Source organism: Trachypithecus francoisi, unplaced genomic scaffold (assembly GCF_009764315.1).
Source record: "Trachypithecus francoisi isolate TF-2019V2 unplaced genomic scaffold, Tfra_2.0 Lachesis_group2, whole genome shotgun sequence".
In the NCBI taxonomy this organism is placed as follows: Eukaryota; Metazoa; Chordata; class Mammalia; order Primates; family Cercopithecidae; genus Trachypithecus; species Trachypithecus francoisi.
Genome location: NW_022681465.1, coordinates 157,415,521 through 157,438,042, shown reverse-complemented (window position 1 = coordinate 157,438,042; position 22,522 = coordinate 157,415,521). Strand labels below are relative to the sequence as shown.

The 22,522-nt window shown below is 41.8% G+C and overlaps 1 protein-coding gene across 2 annotated transcripts in view; it reads left to right on the top strand.

Annotated features, from left to right (window-relative positions):
* Positions 1-22,522, top strand: part of DDX46 (DEAD-box helicase 46) — a 79,025-nt gene that overhangs the window by 35,805 nt on the left and 20,698 nt on the right. For both annotated transcript variants that reach the window (XR_004430059.1, XM_033181176.1), the window contains exons 12-16: positions 1,362-1,440; positions 3,330-3,412; positions 7,962-8,126; positions 9,085-9,247; positions 21,239-21,432. Coding sequence is in view for 1 of the 2 variants with exons in the window: in XM_033181176.1 (XP_033037067.1) it covers positions 1,362-1,440; positions 3,330-3,412; positions 7,962-8,126; positions 9,085-9,247; positions 21,239-21,432 (684 nt within the window). In the remaining variant the exon portion in view is untranslated. The remainder of the gene's footprint in view (positions 1-1,361; positions 1,441-3,329; positions 3,413-7,961; positions 8,127-9,084; positions 9,248-21,238; positions 21,433-22,522) is intronic.

Below are 22,522 nucleotides of genomic sequence, written 5' to 3'. Positions count from 1 at the left end.
ATCTCTTAAAACAGTAAATAAAGGCCGGGTGCGGTGGCTCAAGCCTGTAATCACAGCCCTTTGGGAGGCCAAGACGGGCGGATCACGGGGTCAGGAGATCGAGACCATCCTGGCTAACACTGTGAAACCCCGTCTCTACTAAAAAAAAATACAAAAAACTAGCCGGGCGAGGTGGCGGGCGCCTGTAGTCCCAGCTACTCAGGAGGTTGAGGCAGGAGAATGGCGTAAACCCGGGAGGCGGAGCTTGCAGTGAGCTGAGATCCGGCCACTGCACTCCAGCCTGGGCAACAGAGCTAGACTCCGTCTCAAAAAAAAAAAAAAAAAAACAGTAAATAAATTAATGAGTGCCTGTAGTCCTAGCCAGTGGCTAACTAGAGAATTTTGCAAATTTGATTTGCCACTATCCCTCAAAATCAAGAAACGAACTTAAGAAAGCAGTTTTTAAAGAAAAGTGATCATCTCTTAAGCCCAGGATCTAGGCTGCAGTGAGCTATGATGACACTGCTGCACTGGACAACAGAGCCTGGGCAACAGAATGAGACCCTGTCTCAAAAATATATATAAAAATAAAAAAAAACAAAGCTGATTATGACTGTTAAAGGATTTAATGATTCACTAATGTGGCAATCCTCAATTTGAAAAACACTAGTCTATGTGGTCACTTAGGAGTTTCTTTTTCTGAGACAGGGTCTCGCTCTTGCTCAGGCTGAAGTGCAAGGATGTGATCATAGCTCACTGCAACCTTGAACTCCTGGGCTCAAAGATGATCACTTTTTTTTTTTTTTAAACTGCTTTCTTAAGTTTGTTTCTTGGTTTTGAGGGATAGTGGCAAATGAAATTTGCAAAGTTCTATAGTTTTTATTTGTTTCAAATTTATGGTACTATGTGGTCACGTTGTTGCTGTTTTTTTCTTTCTTTTTTTTTTTTTTGAGACCGAGTCTCTCACTTTCACCCAGGCTGGAGTGCAGTGGTGCGATCTCACCTCACTGCAAGCTCCGCCTCTCGGGTTCACCCCATTCTCCTGCCTCAACCTCCCGAATAGCTGGGACTACAGGCACCTGCCACCACGCTCGGCTAAAATTTTGTATTTTTAGTAGAGACGGGGTTTCACCGTGTTAGCCAGGATGGTCTCGATCTCCTGACCTCATGATCCGCCCACCTCAGCCTCCCAAAGTGCTAGGATTACAGGCATGAGCCACTGCGTCTGGCTGTTGCTGTTTCTTTAGTAGTGCCCTGAGATTCAAAATAATTAAGCAGAAGGCTTTGAAGTCTTACCAGACTAGGCAAGAACTAAATGTAATATTTTTTAGTGTTTAAGTAAGCATTAGTGATAGACTATTAAGTTTCATCTTTTTTATTAGATTGCTGAGCTGAAAAGAGGTGCTGAAATTATTGTTTGCACACCTGGTCGAATGATTGACATGTTAGCAGCTAACAGTGGTAAGTCAGGGATATTTTTTTGGTGTCTTTCCTTTTGAATTCTTTACATTTTTTTATTAAAACAGATGCAAGAAACCAACAAAGGGTTTCTATATTTCTTCTTAAAGTTGCAATATCTTAAAATTTGTAGCCTGTAGTCCCAGCTACTTGGGAGGCTGAGGCAGGAGAATAGCTTGAACCCGGGAGGCGGAGCTTACAGGGTGCCAGGATCGCCCCACTATACTACAGCCTGGGTGGCAGAGCGAGACTCTGTCTCAAAAAAAAAAAAAACAACTTGTATTGGAACAAGTTGATTATTATAAGCATTAATGATATTTTTGCAATTTAAAAATTTTTTTCAGAAGTAACTCGTCTGATCATAACTTGGATTCTTATTCCATTTTTGGCCTGGCTTTGCTTAGTAAAAGAATAGGGTAGTAGCCTTTTCTTTATTACAAAATTTAGACTTTTTCTCCACATGAGCTAGTATTTTCTTACAATACTACATAAATTAAGATATTGCAGCTTCAAGAAATTTTATCTTTTGTAAATATTGCATGTTTGTAGCTCAAATGTTATGCTTTGTTAAATTATTCCCTATCAAAACTCTTACTAAACTGTTGACATTATTTAACTTCTGTGGAGAAAGGCCCTTCAAGATTTATAGAACTGGGCTTCCGAGACTTAAACCATCAAAGGTAGGTAATTTAATGCTGTTCCCGACCTTGCAAAACTAATTGGGGCTACAAATGCTAGTGTGGAATACTTAAATATTAGCTAGCACTTATTTTGGCACTTTTTATTTTTTGAAGAAAATGTTCTCAGAGGTTTCTATTGCAATATTCAGTATGTACATAATAGAGTGTTAAAAACTGTGAGTTAGTGCATGTTTTTAATAGTATTCTGCTTGAATTTCTGTATGAACTTAATTCTAATTGTACATGAAGTTGGCAAAGTGACATCGAAATTGTTTGAGAAGTCTTTGTGCTTGTCTAGCATATGGAAAGTTTTGGTTTGAATGCTGATTAAATAATCCCTTGTTTTTTTTTTTCTCAATGCTGCATTAAGTCTCCTGAAATTCATCTTGATTAATTTTACCTTTTTCTCTTATCTGTCATTTTGGTCTATTTTTAAATAACTTTTTATACATGTTTTTGCCAGGAGATTGATTCAACAGTTGATAGCAATGCTTGTGTTTATATTTTAGAAGAGGTTTCCTGTGTATGTATTTTGTTTTCACTGGTTAGGAAGCCAGTTGGCATTTATTTAAGTCAGTGGGTTCACTTAATAAAATTGGGATTTATATCTTTGTATGGAAAATGTGTTTATGTAATGTGTTTTGGTATTTAAAGTTTTTATGTGATACATCAGTTTCCTAATGCTGTCAAATAGCTTCTCATTAAGGGTTTGACGTGCCCATTTAAGAAGCTTCTAAATATATGAAGTAGGTTGTAAAATAATATAGAGAGGCATTTTCTGTGTCTAAAATAGCACTAGAACTTGCTTTCCACACATACGCTGTAATCTCTAATATGTTTTTTTCTAGGTGATGCTGTCAGATAATGGCTGATGTGGCTCGATGCTTCATCTCAGTCTTAGTTTTATGATGTGTTTTGGAGAGGGCTGTTTTCTGAATTTTACAGGTTCTTCAGGCCCTATGATGGTATGCAAGAGACGAGTTTGACAAAATAAAGGGCCTCATATACCCATTGTCAGAAAGTATTTGTCACTAGATTAAGACATTTTAGATCAAAATTTCTTTTCACTTTTTAAAGATACCTAACTTACCCCTCTGGTTAAGTCAGGCATTTTAGTTTCCTTTACAGTTTTTAAAAGTTCTTGGTAGCCATAAAATGAATTGGGACTGATTTTTAGTTTTCTTTTTGTCTTTATTTTTCTTCTCATCTTAGGTCGGGTCACAAATCTTCGAAGAGTGACATATGTTGTTTTAGATGAAGCAGACAGAATGTTTGACATGGGTTTTGAACCCCAGGTAATCATTACATTTCTTAAGTGTTTTGAAATGTAAATATAACCTTGTAGCTGCCATGAGAATGAAATGTTCATGTGGTTTCTGAAATTCACACACACTTCTGTTGCATGGTAATATAGAAGACTGGGGACATACAGTATTGAAGCACATATTTATGTTTCAGTTTCCTCATAAAACTTCTTCAGGAGGTGTTTATACTGGCATTTCTTAGCCATGTAAGACCAACACCAGTAAAACTAGAATTGGAGTGCTAATAATAGACCTTAAGCCTTATTTTATTTTTTTGAGACGGAGTCTTGCTCTGTCACCCAGGCTAGAGTGCAGTGGAGAGCGATCACCACTCACGGCAACCTCTGCCTCCTGGGTTCAAGCGATTCTCCCACCTCAGCCTCCCAAGTATCTGGGACTACAGGTGCCCACCACCACGCCTAGCTAACTTTTGTATTTTTAGTAGAGATGGAGTTTCACCATGTTGGCCAGGCTGGTCTCGAACTCTTGACCTCAGGTGATCCACCCACCTCGCCTCCCAAAGTGTTGAGATTACAGGTGTGAGCCACTACGCCCAGCCCATTGTCTTTTTAAATAAATTCTTTTAAATCATGCTTTTAAATACCTCCTTATCTAGTCTAGATAGCACGTTATTTACATTTATCAAAATCATTCACTTTTACTAAGATAATGGCCCAAAGAATTTGTCTAGCCTAGGTTTTTATATTTCTTATATATGCTGTTTGCTCAGGTGCAAAATTTCGGTGATACAGATTTATAGGAACACATTTTAAAGGTGGTAGAAAGTTTTCTTAAGAAGAGCATTGTGAATTGTCAGTAGGCTGTAGTTGCCAAAAAATAAATAAAAAAGGATTATAAGAGACCACAGTAATGGAAATGTGCATGGAAAAGGGACAAGGCAAATGTCATATTTAGCCTTTTCAGTTTATCCATGTACTCTCCAAAAATTTATTGCCTGTTTTATGATAGTGCATGTATTGTGTTTAGATTTAAGGACTGCATTCTAAATGAGATGTAAATAGAAGAACACAGAAGAAGCAGGATTATAGTAATGCTTGAGCCATATGAGAAACAGATAAAATGATATTCAGCTTTGGGCGGGGCATAGTGGCTCATGCCTTTAATCCCAGCACTTTGGGAGGCCGAGGCAGGCAGAACACTTGAAGTCAGGAGATCAGACTAGCCTGGCCAACATGGTGAAACCCTGTCTCTACTAAAAATACAAAAATTAGCTGGACATGGTAATGGACGCCTGTAATCCCAGCTACTCGGGAGGCTGAGGCAGGAGACTCACATGAACCTGGGAGGCACAGGGTGCAGTGAGCCGAGATTGCGTTACTGCACTTAAACCTGGGCGACAGAGCTGGACTTCGTCTCAAAAAGTGATAATATAGGCCGGGCGCGGTGGCTCAAGCCTATAATCCCAGCACTTTGGGAGGCCGAGATGGTTGTATAACGAGGTCAGGAGATCGAGACCATCCTGGCTAACACGGTGAAACCCCGTCTCTACTAAAAAATACAAAAAACTAGCCGGGCGAGGTGGCGGGCGCCTGTAGTCCCAGCTACTCGGGAGGCTGAGGCAGGAGAATGGCGTAAACCCGGGAGGCGGAGCTTGCAGTGAGCTGAGATCCGGCCACTGCGCTCTAGCCTGGGCGACACAGCGAGACTCCGTCTCAAAAAAAAAAAAAAAAAAAAAAGTGATAATATAAATAATAATCAGCTTTAAGTAGAAGAAATGATAGCATCCTTTAACTCTGAACAAGTGTCACATGAAAGCAGCATTGAATTTATTTTTTTGGTCCCAAGGAGTACAAATGGGATCCAGTGGGGAAGTCATATGGAGCTTGATTTGAGTTTAGTTTGAGGAAGGACTTGATAAACATTATTTGGAGATGAAACATTGCTTCGTGAGGAAGCGGGGACTGATATGATACTGAATATCTGTTTCTTCCAGGTATTCAAGCAGAGGCAAGGGGTCTGTTTGTGGAAAGAGAGTAAAGAGAGTTGAAGTATCAGATGGAACAGAGTCATGTGCCCAGTCATGTGAAATCTTAGATTTTATTATAATGCTTTAAGTAGATAAGAGTGATTGATAGGGACCTTCTGGTAAACCAAGTTCTTATAGAGTGAGTTCAAAACAACTTTTTCCATTGAAAGGCAAAGTGTGAATCATTCCTTGCCATAAATACATACAGATACATAAGTACATATAAACAAAATAAATGATTAATTCAGCATTCTCTCATGTATTTGTGTCCGTATGTGTCCTTATGTACATGTATGTGCTTATGTACACGTATATAAGTACATGAGAGAGAAATGCTGAATAATTGTTTGTTGATAACTGAAAACCTGCTGGAGGCTGGGCATGGTGATGTATGCTTATGAACTCTGCACTTTGGGAGGCCAAGGCAGGTGGATTGCTTGAGTTCAGGAGTTCAAGACAAGCAGGGGCAACATGGCGAAACCTCATCTCTACAAAAATACATAAAAATTAGCTGGATGTGGGAGCGTGCGCCTATAGTCCCAGCCACTCAGGAGGCTGAAGTAGCAGGATTGCTTGAGCCTGGGAGATAGAGGCTGTGGTGAGTCAACGTAATGTCTCTGCACTCCAGCCTGGGTGACAGAGTGAGACCGTGTCTCAAGAAAAAAGAGGAAAATTTCTATTTAGTTTGTGATTATTTTGTGAGCTTCATAGATCAAAGCTGCACACTGACTTCTGCCTAGAGAAGAGTTGGCAAGCAGTAGTGTGCTTCCAGGCATGATTATATACTGAAGAAAATAGTGAGAATTGGGAATTATTTTTATTTATTTATTTATTTTGAGACAGAGTTTCACTCTGTAGCCCAGGCTGAAGTGCAGTGGTTCACTGCAAACTCCACCTTGCAGGTTCAAGCGGTTCTCCTGCCTCACCCTCCTGAGTAGCTGGGATTATAGGCGTATGCCACCACGCCTGGTTAATTTTTGTGTTTTTAGTAGAGACAGGGTTTCACCATGTTGGCCGGGTTGGCCTCTAACTCCTGAGCTCAAGTGATCCTCCTGCCTTGACCTCCCAAAGTGCTGGGATTTCAGGCCTGAGTCACCACACCCAGCCTGAAAATTGGACATTTGAATCTAGTAATGTGGTAACTTGGGAATCAGATTCTCCCCTTTCCCTAGGGTTTACTGTTTCTTATTACTGTTATTGTTTATTATTTTTGTATTTGATTGTCGTAGGTGGTCTGTGGCTAGGATTGCCCTGAGGTGTACACTTAAGGTCATTTCATGTGTTTTCTGAGCCTGTGGCATTCTTTTTTTTTTTGAGACAGAGTCTTGCTCTGTCACCCAGGCTGGAGTGCAGTGGCCGGATCTCAGCTCACTGCAAGCTCCGCCTCCCGGGTTCACGCCATTCTCCTGCCTCAGCCTCCCGAGGAGCTGGGACTACAGGCGCCCGCCACCTCGCCCAGCTAGTTTTTTGTATTTTTTTTAGTAGAGACAGGGTTTCACCGTGTTAGCCAGGATGGTCTCGATCTCCTGACCTCGTGATCCGCCCGTCTCGGCCTCCCAAAGTGCTGGGATTACAGGCTTAAGCCACCGGAGCCTGTGGCATTCTGTATGTGTGGTTACTTTGTAAATATCTTTGGATATTCATTTGTTTTTTAATCTCCTAGTATTTAATTTTTGGCTCTCAAAAGGAGAAAAATTAAGGCAGAGGGAAGGGGCATCAGATTTTAAAACCCCTGGTAGTGACTTCAGCTCGAGGGGTCCGGGCTTGCAGTGGTTTGCAGGGTGTGAATGCAACAATAACAGCCAATGTCTTTTTGTGTTTACCTCTGTGATGAGAAGTAGCAGTCAGAGCAGAGGTCCTCCGTATTTGGAGGGCAGAGTCCTTCTTGACCACCTTGGCTCTTGCAAGCTATGTACGGTTTGCTTCGGAAATGTGCATGCCTGCCTGCTGTGGGGCTGTTGGTGGGGAATGGTTAACTGCTACTGTGCTAAGAGCTGAAAATGACAGAAAACAGCCACAATTTATCTTCCAGGCTTTTCCCAGGAAGTTGCAAACCTTCTGTAGATTCCAGAATTCCAAAGTGGTTACGTCAGACAGATTCTACCAGCACAGTTGTTGTCTAGGTGTGGATACAGATTCCTGGTGATTCCCACTCTGCCAGCTTCCCAGAATCCTCCTCTTTTTGTCTGTTTTTATTGCATATTCCTAGTACTTAGAACAGTACCTGGTTCAAGATGGTTCTTTAATAAAAACATATTGAATAAATGAAGGGAAACAGTGGTAGTGGGTTGTATCCTAGATATAATTTGAAGATAGACCACTACATGTGTTGATGAATTGGTTGTAAGATGAGCGACAGAGATTAATCAAAGATGTCTCCTAGATTTTTGGCCTAAGCATGTGTGGAGTTGTCGTTTCTTGAGATTGAAAGACTGTGGGAGTGGCAAAACTGAGATAGTTGTTCTCAAAAGTTCCTTTTACTTGGTTTTAACATTGCGTAAGCTTTGAAGACCCTATTTACCATGTTTATTTGTAACGTTTTCTTTTTCTCAGGTCATGCGCATCGTGGATAATGTTCGTCCTGATCGACAGACGGTTATGTTTTCAGCTACTTTCCCCAGAGCTATGGAGGCTTTGGCTCGCAGGATCCTGAGTAAACCTATTGAAGTACAAGTTGGAGGCAGGAGTGTGGTTTGCTCGGATGTGGAGCAACAAGTGGTGGGTACCATCTTTAGGAAATTCCCAGTTTCCTTGATACTTAGGTAGTATGTGTGATTCTTTTGGGATCACTGTGTGTGAGGTAGGCAAGATAATTTCTAAAATGAAGTCGTATACCACTACTGTAGTGTTCAGTATTTTATCAGATACACTTAACTATGCTGTTCCATGCAACTATTTAAAATGCTCTTTTTTTTTTTTTGCTGGGTGCAGTGGTGCATGCCTGAAGTTGCAGCTTTTTAGTCCCCGTAGTTCTGGACTGTAGTGCACTATGCCTATCTTTGTCCATACTAAGTTCAGCATCAGTGTGGTGACCTCCTGGTAACAGGGGACCACCAGATTGCCTAAAGAATGGGATATTCTACCCAGGGCAGAAAAACAGAACAGGTCAAAACTTTCGTGCTGATCATAGCTGGATCACATCTGTGAATAGCACCCTAGCCATAGTGAGCCCTGTCTCTTTAAAGACATAAAATAAAATGTCGTTTTGGTTTCTCTCATCAAAAGTGGTGAGTGGTGAGCTGATATATAGAAATGTCACATACCAGATGGGCATGGTGACTCATGCCTGTAATCCCACTATTTTAGGAGACCACGGTAGGAGGATCACTTGAGGCCAGGAGCTGGAGACTAGCTTGGGCAATATAGCGAGACCCCTGTCTCTACAAAGGGAAAAGAAATGTCACATATCTATTTTATCTCTTGATTACTAGGATATGAAATTAAGAGCCAGAGAGAACAGATGATCATTTGCCCACATTTGCAAGCCTGTTAAACCCTGAAAGTTTACAATTTTTTTTTATTGTTTGCAATTAAAATCAACATCTTCCTAGCCCTTGGTAAAGATATAGCAAGATATTTTCATTCATTCTTTCACCACAAATAAAATGAATATTTCTGTCCAAGGGATCCATTTGCATTTTCACTCCATTAACTTGGTACAATGTGGTGTTTTCAGATTGTGATTGAAGAAGAAAAGAAATTCTTGAAGTTACTTGAGCTTCTAGGCCATTATCAAGAGTCAGGATCTGTCATTATATTTGTGGATAAGCAGGAACATGCTGATGGTCTTCTTAAGGATTTAATGAGAGCATCTTATCCTTGCATGTCTCTTCATGGAGGTAATTATTCACTTGATTCACGCATAAAGTATCTATTAAGTACTTGCTGAGCATTGTGCTGTGTTCTTGATGATATTTACTTTGTTCGCTATAATTCAGAACTAAATTTTATATCAGTTGTTTACTCAAAAGTGCTCTGTGGGAGTAAGTATTATTATTGCCCCATCTAAGAGAAAGAAAATCATACAGGCATACTTTGGTTTGACCAAGTTCCATCACCATTTATTGACTATGGAGGAATTGAATTTAAATTTTCTCTGTGTTACACCCTTCCATCGCACATGCTATCTGTAGGTTTTCATGATTCACTTTAAAGAGCTTTTATTGAAATTTCAAAGTAACATTTTAATTTCTTATGATATTGCTATTGTTATATATGTGTGGAACTAGAACACAAAACACAGACTGGGCACGGTGGCTCACACCTGTAATCCTAGCACTTAGGGAGGCTGAGGCGGCGGATCACCTGAGGTCAGGAGTTGGAGACCAGTCTGGCCAACATGGCGAAACTGTGTCTTTACTAAAAATACAGAACTTAGCTGGGCATGGTGGCATGTGCCTATAATCCCAGCTACTTGGGAGGCTGAGACAGGAGAACTGCTTGAACCTGGGAGGCGGAGGTTGCAGTGAACTGAGATCATGCCACAGCACTCCAGCCTGGGCAACAGAATGAGACTCTGTCTCCACACACACACACAAAAAAACAAAAGGCCGGGTTAGGTGGCTCACACCTGTAATCGCAGAACTTTGGGAGGCTGAGGCGGGCGGATCACAAGGTCAAGAGATAGAGACCAGCTGGGCACGATGGCTCATGCCTGTAATTCCAGCACTTTGGGAGGCTTAGGTGGGTGGATGGCTCAATCCTGGCTCACTGCAACCTCTGCCTCCCAGGTTCAAGTGATTCTCCTGCCTCAGCCTCCCCAGTAGCTGGGATTACAGGCATGTACCACCACGCCTGGCTAATTTTGTATTTTTAGTAAGAGACGAGGTTTCTCCACGTTGGTCAGGCTGGTCTCTAACTCCCAACCTCAGGTGATCCGCCCACCTTGGTCTCCCAAAGTGCTGGGATTACAGGTGTGAGCCACCACACCCGGCCCAAAAATGACTCTTTTTTGTGGTAAATATTCACTGCATAGAATGTCCCCGCCCCCACCTACCATTTCTTTTTTTTGTTGTTTGTTTGTTTGAGACAGGGTTTTGCTCTGTCACCCAGACTGGAGTGCAGTGGTGCGATATCAGCTCACTACAGCCTCCACCTCCTGCCTCCTGGGTTCAAGCAGTTCTTGTGCCTCAGCCTCCCAAGTTGCTGGGACTGTAGGCTCATGCCATCATGCCTGACTAATTTTTTGTGTGTGTTTTAGTAGAAACAGGGTTTCGTCATGTCGGCCAGGCTGTTCTTGAACTCCTGACCTCAGATGATCCACCCGCCTTGGCCTCCCAAAGGGCTGGGATTACAGGTGTAAACCACCACGCCCGGCCTTAGAATGTACCATTTTTTGTATATAATTCAGTGACGTTAAGTACATTCACAATGCTATAACCTTCACTACTGTCTATTTCCAGAATGTTTTAATCACACTGAATAGAAACAGTACTATTTTAAGTAACAAATTTCTTTCTCCATCCCTAAGCAGTTGCTCATAACCTCTATTCTGCTTTCTGTCTGTGCATTTGCCTCTTCTGTGTACCTCCTATAAGTAGAATCATACATTCTACGTCTTTTTGTGACTGGTCTTTTTCACTTAGCAAATTGCTTTCAAGGTTCATCTGTGTTGTGGTATTTGTCAGATTTTCTTTCTAAGGCTGAATAATATTCCATTGTATATATATACATACAGCCAGCCCTTCGTGTCCATAGACTGCAGATTGAAATTATTTGGGAAAAAATGTGTCTGTCCTGAACATACACAAAATCTATTCTTCTTGTCATTGTTCCCTAAACAGTACAGTATAAAAACTATTAATACATAGCGTTTACACTATAATAGGTGGTTTTAAGTAATCTAGAGTTTTTTAAAGTTTTCAGGAGGGTGTAGATGATATGGGCATACTATTCCATTTTATATAAGGGACTTGAGCATCCTAGGATTTTGGTATCTGCCAGGGGCCCTGGAACCAGTCCCCTGAGGATACTGAGCGATGACTATATTTGTTTATCAATTTTTTAGCTACTATTCATTGTCTACCCTCACATCAATTTTTCTTAGTTTTTCACACATTTCAAATAAATTGGAGATCAGGTTATGACTTTTCATGTCAATATGCATATCGTTAACACTAGGTCAAAACTTCTTTTTTTTTTTTCCTGAGACAGAGTCTCCCTGTGCTGCCCAGTCTGCTCTTGAACTTCTGGGCTCAAGCGATCATCCCTCCTCAGCCTCCTAAGTAGCTGGGACTACAGCAAAATTTGTGAATATTAAAAAAAAAAAAAAAAAAAAGCCAGCCAGGTGCAGTGGCTCACGCCTATAATCCCAGCGCTTTGGGAGATTGAGGCAAGTGGAACACTTGAGCTCAGAAGTTTGGGACCAGCCTGGCCAACATGGTGAAACCCCATCTCTACTAAAAATACAAAAATTAGCCAAGCGTGGTGGCGGGTGCCTGTAATCCCAGCCACTCAGGAGGCTGAGGCAGGAGAATCGCTTAATCCCGGGAGGTAGAGGTTGCAGTAAGCAAAGTTTGCACCGTTGCACTCTGGCCTGGGCAACAAAAGCGACACACTGTCTCAAGGAAAAAAAAAAAAAACAAAAAACCTAATCTGGGCACAGTGTTGCATGCCTGTAGTCCCAGCTACTCAGGAGACTGAGGCAGAAGGATTGCTTGAGTCTAGGAGTTCGAGGCCAGTCTGGGCAGCATGATGAGACTCTATCTCTTAAACCAAAAAACCATCTAAGAAATTTCGCTCAGTTTATCTCTGTCCCTACCCCTCTAGAGTCAACCACTTTTATTTTTTTTAGATGGAATCTCGCTCTGTTGCCTAGGCTGGAGTGCAGTGGCACGATCTAGGCTCACTGCAACCTCCACCTCCCGGGTTCAAGTGATTCTCCTGCCTCAGCCTCCTGGGTAGCTGAGACTACAGGCATGCACCACCGTGCCCGGTTAATTTTTGTTTTTAGTAGAGATGGGATTTCACCATGTTGGCCAAGATGGTCTCGAACTCCTGACCTGAAGTGATCCGCCTACCTCGGCCTTCCACAGTGCTGGGGTTACAGCCGTGAGCTCCTGCACACAGCCTGAGTCAAATACTTTAAACAAATTTTTTCAACATGGATTAGTTTTTTTTACCTCTTAGAATTATAGTTAAATGGAATCATATATAATGCATTGTGATTTATGTAAGGTTTCTTTTATCATATGCCTTTTGAGATTGATCTGTGTTGTTGCATGTATCAGTAGTTCTTCCCCTTTTGTTGCTGAATAACATTCTATTATATGACTGTGCCACAGTGTAGTCATTTCTGTTGGGCACTGGGGTTGGGGGTTGCTTCCAGTATTTCGGTTGCTTTAGCCACATCCCACAGAATACACCATAATCAGGTTGCAGAACAGTTCCATCACTTCCTAAAAAACCCCCTCATCCTGTCCCTGTAAAGATATCTTTCCCCATCCGTAACTGCTGGCAATCACTCATGTGTTCTTTTTTTTTTTTTTTGAGACAGAGTTTTGCTCTTGTTGCCCAGGCTATAGTGCAATGATGCCATCTCGGCTCATTGCAACCTCCACCTCCCAAGTTCAAGTGATTCTCCTGCCTCAGCCTCCCAAGTAGCTGGGATTACAGGCATGTGCCACCTTGTCTCACTGATTTTTATATTTTTAGTAGAGACGGATTGTCGCCATGTTGGTCAGGGTAATCTCGAACTCCTGACCTCAAGTGATCCACCCACCTCAGCTTCCCAAAGTGCTGGGGTTACAGGCTGAGCCACCATGCCTGGCCTCATGTATTGTTTTAAGAATGTTTGTAGGTCGGGTGCGGTGACTCGTGCCTGTAATCCCAGCACTTTGGGAGGCCGAGTTGGGCAGATTGCTTGAGTCTGGGAGTTTGAGACCAGTCTGGGCAGCATAGCAAGACCCCATCTCTGTAAAAAAATTTAAAAACTATAAAAATTAGCCTCCCAGCTACTCAGGAGGCTGAGGTGGGAGGGAGGATTGTTTGAGCCTGGGAGTCGGAGGTTGCAGTGAGCCGAGATTGTGCCACTGTACTCCTGCCTTGACGACAGAGTGAGTCCCTATCTCAAAGGAAGAGAAGAGTTTGTAAATGGAATCCTACAGTATGTAACTTTTTGCAGTTGGCTTTTTTAACCCAGCTTAATGACTTTGATATGCATCCGAGTCCCAAGTTCTTGCACAGTTTATTCTTTTTTTTTTTCTTGAGACAGCTTCTCTCTGTTGCCCAGGCTGAAGTACAGTGGTGCCATCTCAGCTTGGCTCACTACAGCCTCCACCTCCCAGGCTCAAGCGATGCTCCCACCTCAGCCTCGTGAGTAGCTGGGACTATAGGCATGTGCCACCATGCCCAACTAATTTTTTAATATTTTTTTGTAGAGATGGGCTTTCACCATTTTGCCCAGGCTGATCTCGGACTCTTGGATTCAAGCAGTCCTCCCACCTCAAACTCCAGAGTGTTGGGATTCAAGCCTGAGCCACGGTCTATAGTTCTCTTTTTCTTATTACTGAGTAGTATTCATTGTATGGATTGGTCACTGTGTGTCCGTTCATCTGTTTAAGGACATTTTAGTTATTTTTTTTTGTAATTATGAATAAAGCTGCTATTATTCAAATAAAGGTTTTTGTGTGACTGTCAGCTTTCATTTCTCTAGGGTAGATAACAAAGAATGGGATTGCTATGTCATATGGTAACTATACCTAAGGATGGTATTATTTGTATTTATTCTGTGTGGGGTTCATTTAACTTCTAGAATCTATAAATTTATGTCCTGTTCTGAATTTGGGAAATTCTTGGTTGTTATTTCTTTCCTGCCTTATTCTTTCTTTGGGACTTCAGTTATGTATATGTTTGAGTTTTTGATATTGTCTCACTGATGTTTTGTTCAGTCTTTTTCAACCCCTTTTTCCCCTCTGTAGTTCAAATTGGATAATTTCTTGAGATAGAGTTTTGTTCTTGTTGCCCAGACTAAAGTGTAATGGCACTATCTCGGCTCACTGCAACCTCTGCCTCCTGAGTTCAAGCGATTCTTGTGCCTCAGCCTCCTGAGTAGCTGGGATTACAGGCATATGTTACCACGCTCAGCTCACTTTGTATTTATTTTTTGGGTTTTTTTTGGTCATCTCCTATCTTCTGTTAAGCCCATCCAGTGAATTTTTGAATTCAGTTATTGTATTTTTTTTAGTTCTAAAATTACAAGTGTGTTCTCTTTTACATTTTCTTGTTTGTCTGATTAGATTTTTTAGGCATTCCTTGTAAGCATTTTTAAAAAGTCTTGATCATAGGCTGGGTGCGGTGGCTCAAGCCTGTAATCCCAGCACTTTGGGAGGCCGAGGCGGGCGGATCACGAAGTCAGGAGATCGAGACCATCCTGGCTAACATTGTGAAACCCCGTCTCTACTAAAAAAATACAAAAAACTAGCCGGGCGAGGTGGCGGGCGCCTGTAGTCCCAGCTACTCGGGAGGCTGAGGCAGGAGAATGGCGTAAACCCGGGAGGCGGAGCTTACAGTGAGCTGAGATCCGGCTACTGCACTCCAGCCTGGGCGACAGAGCGAGACTCCGTCTCAAAAAAAAAGTCTTGATCATAATTATATGTGCTTTGAAATCTTTGTTAATTATAACATCTGGGTCATATTGATGTCAGTCTCTATTGATGGTCTTTTCTCTTGATTCTTGTTTTATGGTTTTGTCTTTCTTTGTATGTCTAATAATTTCTGTTTGTATACTGGACTTTGTGAATGATCCATTGTAGAGATTCTAAGTTCTCAATTCTCTGATGTCTCCCACAAGTGGTGTTTTGTTTTTGTTTTTTTGTGGTTAACTTGGCAGAACCCAGCATCCAAACTCTGTCTTCCTTTAATGGGCAGCATCTGAAATCTCTTACTTTTTAATTTTATTATTATTTTTTAGACGGAGTCTCGCTCTGTCTCCCAGGCTGGTGTGCAGTGGCATGATCTTGGCTCACTGGACCTCCATCTCCCACGTTCAGGCGATTTTCCTTCCTCAGTCTCCCAAGTAGCTGGGACTACAGGTGCGTGCCACCACTCCCAGCTAATTTTTGTGTTTTTAGTAGAGACAGGGTTTCTCTTTGTTGGCCTGGCTGGTCTGGAACTTCTGACCTCAGGTGATCCACCCGCCTTGGCCTCCCAAAGTGCTGGGATTACAGGCCTGATCCACCGAGCCTGGACCTGAAATCTCTTAATTTTTTTTTTTTTTCATCCCAACTGCTTAGATTTTTGCCTCATGAATCTGTAGTTTAGGGGTCAGCCAGATATTTGGGCAGCATATGTATGCACAGTTGTGGCTTTCTACTACATTCTTTTCAGGATTTATTTCCTCTGTTTCCTAGTCCTGAGTTTGTTTTGAACACTTTCTGGTGGTTTCTCTTGTAAGACTCTGAGTTCCTGTTCAACTTTTGACTTCCTCGCTTGGTCTGTGCTGGGCCTGCCTCTGAGCAAAGAGTTTGAAATAAATAAGTAAATAAATACAATCCTCTACACTTTGCTAGTGCAATACTTTCTTCCGAGTGTCAACTTTTTTCCCATTTCTGCTGCTGTTAGTCACTCTCTAGTGTCTTTATGTAGTTGCTCTTTGTTTTGCCCAGAGCTCATAGTTGTTACCTGCCGGAGGGATTGGTCCAGTAAGAGTTTCTCCTACATTGTTGTAAATGTGTGTTTTTATATTAAGGAAGTTGTTTCCCATAATACTTGTCTTTAATACCACTTTTATCTTTTTGGCCAGAATTCTGTCATACCATATGCTTAAGCCTCATTCATAGACAAAGAGAATGACAAATGATTCTTCTTCTTTTTTTTTTTTTGAGACAGTTTCTTTTTTCTTTTTTTTTTTTTTTTTTTTTTGAGACGGAGTCTCGCTCTGTCACCCAGGCTGGAGTGCAGTGGCCAGATCTCAGCTCACTGCAAGCTCCGCCTCCCGAGTTTAAGCCATTCTTCTGCCTCATCCTCCGGAGTAGCTGGGACTACAGGTGCCCGCCACCTCGCCCGGCTAGTTTTTTGTATTTTTAGTAGAGACAGGGTTTCACCGTGTTAGCCAGGATGGTCTCGATCTCCTGACCTCGTGATCCACCTGTCTCGGCCTCCCAAAGTGCTGGGATTACAGGCTTGAGCCACCGCGCCTGGCCGTGGATAGTTTCTTAATGTCTTGCTCTGTCTCCCAGGCTGGAGTGCAGGGGTGTGATCACAGCTCACTGCATCCTCGACCTCTAGGGCTCAAGCTGTCCTTCCACCTCAGCTTCTTGAATAGCTGAGACTACAGGCATGAGCCACCATGCCTAGTCTATTTTTGTATTTTTTGTAAAGATGGGTTTTTGCTATGTTGCCCAGGGTGATCTGCCCACTTTGGCCTGCCAAAGCCCTGGAATTACAGGCATGAGCCACTGCACCTGGCCGAATGTAAGAAAAAATATTATCCTAGGACCTCTGAGAGTCCCTTAGATGTCAGGAGGTTTATAAGACTATATGTATTTTCTTAATAATCCAGTGATGTTATTTGCCTTTTTCACTGTCATTCTCTCTAGTGTGCAGGGTTTGCTACAGGTTGAATGGCATGGTATATTGTGACAGATTGAATATAGAAGATATGACGTTCCAGTTATCTTCTATTAAGCCTGACCTGAAAAAGATTGGCAAAAATGTAAATCAGTGCCATTTGTCTTTTTATTTTTTTTGAGACAGGGTTTTACTCTGTTGCCCAAGGTGAAGTGCAGAGGCACAATCACAGCTTACTACAGCCTGGACCTCCCTTTGCTCAGGTGATCCTTCTACCTCAGCCTCCCGAGGAGCTGGGACTACAAGCACATGCCACCACACCAAGCTAATTTTTTGTAGAGAAGGGGCTTGGCATGTTGCCCAGGCTGGCCCCTTTGTCTTAATGTACTTATTTTATTGTTCTGGAAAAGTTATTTTTCACAAAAATGTACTTTTTATTTTAACATGTCATTGCTATGTTTTTTCTAGTCTTTTAATTTTTATTCAAAAGTCATTTTTAAAATTTAGCTTTCTAGGCCGGGCGCGGTGGCTCAAGCCTGTAATCCCAGCACTTTGGGAGGCCGAGACGGGCGGATCACGAGGTCAGGAGATCGAGACCATCCTGGCTAACACGGTGAAACCCCATCTCTACTAAAAAAATACAAAAAACTGGCCGGGCGAGGTAGCGGGCACCTGTAGTCCCAGCTACTTGGGAGGCTGAGGCAGGAGAATGGCGTGAACCCGGGAGGCGGAGCTTGCAGTGAGCTGAGATCCGGCCACTGCACTCCAGCCTGGGGGACACAGTGAGACTCCGTCTCAAAAAAAAAAAAAGAAAAAAATTTAGCTTTCTGACTCTGTGCTTGCGCCTTCAACACTTTCACCATGATTTTCTGTTCCTTGATAAGGAAAGTATGCTTAATCCTGTCATGATCACATTTAACACACATGGAACCACCATCGGCTCTGCTGACATGTTTTTTTTTGTTTTGGGCATTCATGTAACAATGTTAGATCTAACAACACAAACCCCTTGAAGTCTGCCTGGGCACAAGCCACCTGCAGGTTTTGGTGCTTTCCCAACTTTCTTGGTATAAGTAAAGGTAAATAGTTATATTACCAGGGATTCCAGACAGCCTAGTTTTGTTAAAGGCTGTATTGTAGAAAGCCTATGACAGGCAGTATGTCAAATGCTTGACCATTCTGAGTGCCTCTAGACCACGCCCCTGGAAGAGGAACTGCCTTTATTATTATTATTATTATTATTATTTGAGGTGGAGTCTCGTTCTGTCGCCTAAGCTGTAGTGCAGTGGCACAATCTCGGCTCACTACAACGTCCGCCTCCCGGGTTCAGGCTATTCTCCTGCCTCGCCTCCTGAATCACTGGGTCTACAGGCGCCCTCCACCACGCCTGACTAATTTTTGTATTTTTAGTAGAGACGGAATTTCACCATATTGATTAGGCTGGTCTTGAAATCCTGACCTTGTAATCCGCCTGCCTCAGCCTCCCAAAATGCTGGGATTACAGGTGTGAGCCACCGCGTCCAGCCAAGGAACTGTATTTTTAAACAAATCCAGTATTTAAAAATTTCCTCTATTTTGATTTCTTTTCTTTTCTTTCTCTCTCTCTCTCTTTCTTTTCTTTCCTTCCTTCCTTCCTTCCTTCCTTCCTTCCTTCCTTCCTTCCTTCCTTCCTTCCTTCCTTCCTTCCTTCCTTCCTTCCTTCCTTTCTTCCTTTCCTTCCTTTCCTTCCTTTCCTTCCTTTCCTTCCTTTCCTTCCTTCCTTTCTTTTCTTTCTTTCTTTCTTGACAGAGGTTCACTCTTGTTGCCCAGGCTGGAGTGCAGTGGCACGATCTTGGTTCACTGCAACCTCTACCTCCCAGGTTCAAGCGATTCTCCTGCCTCAGCCTTCCAAGTAGCTGGGATTGCAGGTGGCTGCCACCACGCCTGGTTAATTTTTTTGTGTTACAGGGTTTCACCATGTTGACCAGGCTGGTCTCAAACTGCTGACCTCAGGTGATCCTCCTGCCTTGGCCTCCCAAAGTGCTGGGATTACAGGTGTGAGCCTCGCCCCCAGCCTCTCTGTTCTAATTTCTAATACATTAAGTATTAGAAAGTAGATAAGACCTAAACTAAAGCTCTTTGGGTGCGGGTCCTTACTGATTTTAAGAGTGTAAAGACATCCTAAAGGCCGGGTGTGGTGGCTCACGCCTGTAATTTCAGAACTTTGGGAGGTGGGTGGATCACCCGAGGTCAGGAGTTCAAGACCAGCCTGGCCAACATGGTGAAACCCTGTCTCTGCTAAAAATACAAAAATTAGCCGGGCATGGTGACAGTTGCCTGTAGTCCCAGCTAGTGGGGAGGCTGAGGCAGGAGAATCACTTGAACCTGGGAGGCGGAGGTTGCAGTGAGCCGAGATCACACTATCGCACTCTAGCCTGGGCAACAAGAGTGAAACTTCATCTTAAAAAAAAAAAAAAAAGACATCCTGAAAACGGAAAGTTCGAAAAGGGCTGGGGTACACCAAGCATGATTAACTCTTTGAGACTGGGATTAGGCCCGTCTCCCATTTGATGTATACCTGATCATGTGTTAGGTTGGTATGTGAACAAAATTGTGGTTTTTTTTTTTTTTTTTTTTTTGAGGCGGAGTCTTGCTCTGTCGCCCGGATGGAGTGCAGTGGCCGGATCTCAGCTCACTGCAAGCTCCGCCTCCCGGGTTTACGCCATTCTCCTGCCTCAGCCTCCCGAGTAGCTGGGACTACAGGCGCCCGCCACCTCGCCCAGCTAGTTTTTTGTATTTTTAGTAGAGACGGGGTTTCACCATGTTAGCCAGGATGGTCTCGATCTCCTGACCTCGTGATCCGCCCGTCTCAGCCTCCCAAAGTGCTGGGATTACAGGCTTGAGCCACCGCGCCCGGCTTAAATTGTGGTTATTTTAAAAAGGAAAGGGGGTTCATGGTTTTTGGGTTGACATCCCATATGCTGCTTCAGTTAGCATATTATACTCAATTCCAAGGAATCAATTTTGTGTGATTATGTTAGTAGTCAGGATACCTTAGGCTAAAATAAAAGTTTTGGTATTTTTAAATTATAAACTTAAATTTATGCTGATACTGATTTCATCAAATTTTCTTAGGCGATTTTTTTGGTGAAGTGTTAGAGTTAAGTTTCTTTGACAGTGATTCAAATACTTCCTTTAAATCAATCCTTGAAGAGTACATTCAAAATTTTAGGTAGTACTAGGAATTAATATTGGTAATTATTTACATGCTAAACAGTCTGTATGTTAAACCCAGATTTTCTGTGAAATCTCCCATTGAAAGCATGAGTTTTAAGTTTTGAGAGTTTATCTTATTCCCTTCTCTATTACCAGAGTTTCCTGGGACCTCATCATAAAATATTTTGTCACTTGGGCATGTTGTAATAGAACTTATGGTATTTTATACTCTGCTTTGTCACTGGATCATTTATTTAAGAGAGACCCATTTGGGTACTTTTAAACCAGTATTCCTCAAACTTTAATTTGCATGTGACAATCACCTAAGGATTTTTTAAAATGCAGATTTTGATTCAGTAGTTTGGAGTATAACCCTAGATTCTGCATTTCCTTTTTTTTTTTTTTTTTTTTTGAGACAGAGTCTTTCTCTGTCTCCCAGGCTGGAGTGCAGTGGCATGATCTCGGCTCATGGCAACCTCCGCCTCCCATGTTCAAGCAATTCTCTTGCCTCAGCCTCCTGAGTAGCTGGGATTACCGGCATGTGCCATCACGCCTGGCTTTTTTTTGTGTGTGTGTTTTTAGTAGAGACGGGGTTTCACCACATTGTCCAGGCTGGTCTCAAACTCCTGACCTCATGATCCGCCCGCCTTGGCCTCTCAAAGTGCTGGTATTACAGGCCTAAACCACCACACCTGGCCTAGATTCTGCATTTCTAACAAGCTCCCAGGTGATGCTGCTCTGGTCCTTGGACAAAACTGAGTAACAGGGCTCTAAATAACCTATAGGAAAAGGAGAAAGATCTAACACTTACCAATATAGGCTGAATGTTTCTGCCTTTTCTCCCTTTGGCTCCCAGACAGGTTTAAGTCAATTCTGATATTGGGCCTTTGCAAATATAAACCTTATATAGAAGAAAGAGGGCAATACAAGACCAGTGTTGAAATATTCATAAATGAGTTAATAGCAATAACCTTTAATCTTGCCATTAAATTTTCTTAGTGTTTTATTTTCTATATTTTAGGAGTTGGATGTGTCAATTTGTTCTTCACTCTGAGTTTAGATTCTTGGTCAGAAGAGATGGAATATTTAATTCAAACATGTTTTACAGCTCTTTAATTTACTTGCAGGCATTGATCAATATGACAGAGATAGCATCATAAATGACTTTAAGAATGGGACCTGCAAACTTCTTGTGGCTACCTCTGTTGCTGCCCGAGGTCTAGATGTGAAACATCTGATTCTTGTAGTAAATTATAGCTGCCCCAACCATTATGAGGATTATGTACACAGAGCAGGGCGGACTGGAAGAGCAGGAAACAAGGTAAAAATAAGTTTTTTATGGTTGATCTTCATTATATTAAAATACAGGTGTTTCTTTAGTACTTCGAGGAGTAGATAATAGGAGTTATGGAGACATTTTGAAAATCTTTAATCCACATAGTGTGAAGAGTGGTTGATGTTAATAATTTATATACATGTACAGGTCTAAGTATTGTTCAGATTATCAGATACCTAGCTGCTCTTTATAGGCGGATCCTGTTAACAGTTTGTCTCCCCTTTTAGGTTTTTTCCCCTCATACCTAGACATTTCTATACAGATGTTTCTTGATTTATGATGGGGTTACAATGTCCCGATAAACCCATCATAAGTTGAAAATGCATTTAATATACCTGACCTACTAAACATCATAGTAGTCTAGCCTACCTTCAGCATGCTCAGAACACTTATATTAGCCTATACTTGGGCATAATCATCTCACACAAAGCCTATTTTATAATAAAGTTTTGAATATCTCATGTAATTTACTGAATACTGGAAGTGAAAAACAGTGGTTGTATAGGTACTCAAAGTACAATTTCTAATGAATGCATATCACTTTTGCATCATGGTAAAGTTGAAAAATTATAATTTGAATCATTGTAAGTCAGGGACCATCTGTATACACAGACACATAAATGTTTATACTTCAGGAACATTTTTAAAAAAACATGGGATCATAAAATATACCCCTGTCCACACCTACCAATTTCTCCTACTCCCCTCTTTACCTCCCTATCATTCATACGAATATATATTACTTGCTTTTTTGACTCACCTGTATTCTAGAAACTGTATAGGTCTAATTCATTCCTTCTAGAGGCAGCAGACTATTCTGTTGTTGGAGACACTGATTATGATATATTTAATTTTCTAACCCTGTACATTGCATAATAAAGCAATAAATAATATTTATATGCCATAGCTTACATTAATGGATAATGTATTATCTGCCATATATAATGTCATTTTAAGTGTTTTACATATATAATGTCATTTTATCCTTACATGTATAATGTCATTTTATCCTTAGAACTGTTTAAGTGTTTTACATATATAATGTCATTTTATCCTTAAAACTTTGCTTTGAGGT